The sequence below is a fragment of the Coffea eugenioides genome, unplaced genomic scaffold (genome assembly GCF_003713205.1).
Source record: "Coffea eugenioides isolate CCC68of unplaced genomic scaffold, Ceug_1.0 ScVebR1_149;HRSCAF=605, whole genome shotgun sequence".
Taxonomy (NCBI): Eukaryota; Viridiplantae; Streptophyta; class Magnoliopsida; order Gentianales; family Rubiaceae; genus Coffea; species Coffea eugenioides.
Genome location: NW_020861907.1, coordinates 79,144 through 84,383, shown reverse-complemented (window position 1 = coordinate 84,383; position 5,240 = coordinate 79,144). Strand labels below are relative to the sequence as shown.

General features: G+C 41.0%; 1 protein-coding gene across 1 annotated transcript; it reads left to right on the top strand.

The window, feature by feature from the left end:
- Positions 1–2,197: 2,197 nt before the first annotated feature.
- Positions 2,198–3,622, top strand: LOC113755459. Its single transcript, XM_027299465.1, has one exon. The coding sequence runs from the start codon at positions 2,198–2,200 to the stop codon at positions 3,620–3,622; it is 1,425 nt and encodes a 474-aa protein (XP_027155266.1).
- Positions 3,623–5,240: the final 1,618 nt, after the last annotated feature.

Below are 5,240 nucleotides of genomic sequence, written 5' to 3'. Positions count from 1 at the left end.
TTGAATCCACCAAATAGCTTCTTCAATTGATGGTAGTGCTAACCAACTTGTACAAGTGAAGGTTCACTCCTTCCTCACCCCAAACATACTTTGGTTGAGCAAAGGAATTTTACTACTCTCCAAGTAAACCCTCAACTAGCTACAATTGAAAGCTTACCCACTCAATTAAGAACTACTTTATACAAGTGAGGCAACCTTTATCAAGGTTTTACCACTCCAAGTGATAGGTTCACCTTCACCAAGGTTTTACTCCTCCTAGAGAGTAACCTTCACTTGAGCAACCTCACAACCCAACTTTCCCAACCCCTTATATAACCAACAAAGAATATTTCTATTCAAAGATCTCACTTGTAAGCTTGTATTTAGTGTTGGCAAAAGTCTGTGTCTTCTTGTGTTTTGGGGTATTTATAGAAGGTGAGAAATGGCTCCAAAAGGCTCTCCAACGGTCAAATATTAAATGCTGTCGAAACTAGCCGTTGGCCTGTCGGACGTCCGAACCATTTGCTCTGCGTCCGAACCACCTATCGGACGTCCGAACCATTTGTTCTGCGTCCGAACCCTGCATCCGATAGAAGTCAGAATGTTCAACTTTCATTCTTTTTGTGTCGGACAGCCGAAATAATGAATGAGCGTCCGATCCAAGCGTCCGAAGAGTATCGTCGTCTGTCGGACGTCCGATCCTCTATCGAGCGTCCGATCCTCTACGTCCGAACCTTCATATTTCTTAACTTCTCTTTGATTCAAATCTTTTCGATTCTCTTTTGGATCAATGACCTGTTCTAACAAATTTCTCACATAAAAACATTAGTCCAAATCTACATTTTGGTTTGTTAATCATCAAAACCAAGGACTGATCAACCAAGGTCAACAGAGCATCTAACAATCATTCTTTGGCCATTTTTAACATAGTTGGTAAAATTCCCTTGCTTAAAGGACATTAACTTGAAGAAATTCGCAAATAATTTCTCATTTGTGAGATGGTAAACTTATTGAGGCCAAATCTTGATTGTAGGAGACTCATAAGCTGATGCATCGCAATAAATTTTTGAAACTACCAAGGGGTGGACAATTCAACCCATTTTTGAATAAACCATCAATTCTATTCAATTCATTTACCAATTTCATCCGATCCATTTTTGTCAACTTATTCATTTTTTAATCATCAATTTTCTTTGACCAATTTACCCCTTTTAGGGTGACTCGGTCAATTTTGAATAAATTATCAATTCCTCTGACTAGTTTACCTATTTTTAGGGTGATCTAGTCAATTTTGAATAAATCATCAATTTCATCCAATCCCTTTGACCTGTTTTTTCCCTTTTAGGGTTTAAATCTAAACTTCACTGAATAAATTAGTCGAGACATGTAATCCTTTTAAGGGTGTAATTTTTCACACATCATTTTGTGTGTCGATCAAAACAGGCGATCCATTCGGACCTTGTCCTCATTTTTGGGACAAATGTCCCTTTTTCACTCCAATTGGACAATTTTTATTTTTAATTATTTTTCACTCAAAAAGTTGATTGGATCCATCAGGTATTGTATAGTGCCTGCTCTGGAGGATTGCATTTTCATTCTAGGCCTACCCTTGGCACAAAAAGGGTTCCCCCATAGGACATGCATCCGAATTACTCTAATTCTTACTAACTCGTGCCTTTTTCTCTTTCTCTTTCTTTCTTTTAACAGCAGTTAAGCCAGAAAGGGAGTCTAAATAGGGATTTTTCCTAAATTTTCAGGTGTTTTTCAAATATAGCTACACAAAAGCCCCATCGTTAAACGATCTCGCAATCGGGTTTTGAGAAACTGTGTAAACATGGGTACACACCCGGAATCATCCGATAGGCCTGTAACAGCCCCGTTAGCTGATCTGGCAAACCGATGAGCTCAATTAAGCGAAGTTTTGAATAAATTCAATGAGCTGAATATGGAAATGACCACACAACGGCGCGTGATCGACCAGTTGGTTGCTGGTAGTGGTAGCGGTGGTCAACCTGAGCCTTTACCTACTAACCAATCTGGACCGCAACCAATACTTTTACCCTATACGCAAACCCCCTTTACCCCGCATTTTGCAAATCCGCATGAAGAAACTTTTATCTATCCCACTCATGGCCTACCCCATACCCTGGCACCCGCTATCCAAACCAATCCTCCTTACCCCCAAATTCCCCACAATTATCCACACCTCAGTCCGAATATGCCACTCGGACCTCAGGGACCACATTATTACTCCATCGCTGAGCCATTTAACATGGACACCACCACCCAAGGGAAAGCAGAAGCTGGGGAGTCGTCCGCGCCGATGGATAAGAATTTGCTAAAGCGATTGGATCGGTTTGAGGAGTTCATAAGGAAAAGCCAAGGTTTGAACAAACAAGGAGGTCTGGACTACAACGAGCTGTACCTATTTCCGGATATACAATTGCCCATGGGTTTCAAAACGCCCAAGTTTAGCAAGTATGACGGAACGGGCAACCCCAAGACGCATCTCCGAATGTTCGCCAACAAGTTGGGCAAGTCAATAGATGACGAGAATCTGCCAGTTCGTTTGTTTCCTGAAAGCTTAGAGGGCGATGCACTGGACTGGTATTCCAATTTGAAGCCCGAGGATATGAGGACATGGATGGACTTATCAACCGCTTTTGTAAGGCAATACGAATACAATTACGGGCTGGCTCCAACGAGGACCACATTGGAGGGAACCAAGAGGAAACCATCCGAGGACCACAAGACATATGCGAAGAGATGGAGGAAATTGGCCGCCAAGATGGAGCCTCCCATGACTGAAGATGAGATTGTTCGTACGTTCATCAAAGCTCATGACCCGCCTTATTTTGAGGAGATTTTTCGCATGATTGGGTGTTCATTTGCAGCAATTATCAATAAGTTGGAGGAATATGACGAATACGTTAAAGCAGGGAAAATTGTCAATGTATCAGCTTTAAAATCACAGTTGGACGCCTTGCAAGGTCAGAGTAATAATGGAAGGGAGCCTCAACGTAAGAAGAAAGAGGAGGAAACTACTTTTGTGTGGGGCCAAGGACCGTTCTCAAGACCCAGATTCCAACGTTACCACACATATTCATCTCGCTACTCAAACCCACGCCCTGTTTACCATACTACTACCCATCACTCTCAACCTCAGCCAAACTATGCAAGCCCACCTACAATGCCCTTTCCAATATCTCAAAACAATCCTCAAATTCGACCTCGTCTACCTTATAATCCCAGACCTGCTCCACCAAACCAACAGACTTACAACCCTCCGCAAACCAATAAAATACAAAAATCTGGTCGATCTCGAACTTTTACCAACTTAGGCCGACCCATTGACCAACTGTACGAACAGCTCAAGGCCGCCGGTGAAATCGATGACATACCTCCTCCAAACTACTCTCGTCGAGGTCTCTCTGCTGGGTACGACCCTCAAGCTGCTTGTGCCTACCATTCTGGAGCCCCCGGTCACTCGACCAGTAATTGTTGGGTACTAAAACATAAGATCCAGGACATGATCGAAGCAGGAGATATAGTGTTAAGGAAAAGGGAAGAACAAGGACCGAGCATAAGTACGAATCCCTTTCCTGAACACAAGGACACCTTTGAGGCATTTACCTCCCAATGAAGAAATTTGAAAATCCTGGAAATTGCTGAATTAGTGAGATTCCTCCTTCTTGAAGGGAAGTTTCGATAAATTTGGGGAGTTGTTTTGGTTAAAACCAATGAAAATCGTTCATACATGTGCCTTTTGTTTAACTATGTTTTTTGTAAAAAGTTTTCAATTAAGTGACTACTAAAGACACGTTTCATGATATCAAGTTTGGTTTTGTCTGGAAATTCAATAAAATGTACAGTTTTATATTGTGACTTATACATTCCTTTCAAATGGCCCAGAATAAAACCGTCTGACCTTTCGGATATCACTGTTCAGAAATTTGATGGTAGCAATCTCACGAATGTGAATTTGAGTTTCAAATGAGAGGAGTGGCGAAGAGACATCCGAAAATGTTTCAAAGAAGCCCGAATAAAAAAGGTTCAAGCCGAATCGGGATCAAGATTAGGAATAAGAAGCAGTTAAACACAGTCCATCGTGGTCAATATGATCAAAAGGATTGGTCCGTGATTACCATTAAAGGGTCAAATCATGACCATTCAGACAAGGAAGCAAAGCATTAAGGTGGTTTTCATCAGTACAAATGAAGCCAAAAGAAGAGTTCGCCGCGAATTGGCAAGGTGCTCTTATTATCAAAAAGATATTGCTTGGTGGAGCACTTGTTCCCTCAGCTAATCATTTCGGAGATGTGTAAGAATTTTTCATTTGATAAATGGAAGTTTCCTTTTAGGGTTAATGCGAAGAACGAAATGAAAGTTAGGCCCTCTTCCTTTCCAATTAAACATTTTATCCCTAGTTATCCCTTTTGAACCTTCAGAATAAATCTTTTCGTTTGACAACCCCTGAGAATCGCAAACCCCACACTGGGGTAAATTTGAGCCGAAAGAAAGGGAAATAAAAGAAAAGAAAAGAGTGAACCCCAATTAAAAATAAACTGGGGCAAATTTTGAGAAGTTCAAAGAAACGGCAGAAGGCCGAAAGAAAGGAAATGAAAGAAAAGAGAACCTCGGCTAAGCATGAACTGGGGCAAATTTTGAAAATTTCAATGAAATGGCGGAAGGCCGAAAACGAAAAAGGAAGAAAAGAAAAATGAAAGAAATGAGAGCCTCAATCGAGAATAAACTGGGGCAAGTTTTGATTTAACCCTAAAATAGGGTTGGCGCAACAATGCGATCTCAGATCATTTAAACCATTCATAAAATCTGCTTTCAAGCCTTAACCTTTTCTTATCACCCCGCCAGACCCCATTACAAAAGCCAAAAGTCCTGACTTCCATTCTTTGCACCACCTCTTTAAGGAAATTTTCTTAATCAAATGACAAATGATGTCAATACATTTTCGCCAATTTGCAAGGGAAGGTTTGTCGCACTGATGCCATCATTTCTTAAACACATTTTGAGTTGATGAAGGCTATCGGTAGGATTGGTTCATTAGTGAAAACTGGAGTATCACCCAAGAAGAAAAAGAAAAGGAAAGGGAAGAAAAATAAAAAGGTGAGGATAGCCTTAGTGAAAACCCGAAAGGGCACTAGGGTAGGATTTTATAAGGAGAAGTAGGCTTGAATTTGAAAGGCTAGTGACCCAGTTCGTTGTAACTTCTATTCACCTTGTGGTTCGTTTGCCGACATTGA

Coding starts and splice junctions, on each gene's coding strand:
- LOC113755459 (XM_027299465.1), top strand. CDS start 2,198: ATGCCACTCGGACCTCAGGGACCACATTATTACTCCATCGCTGAGCCA.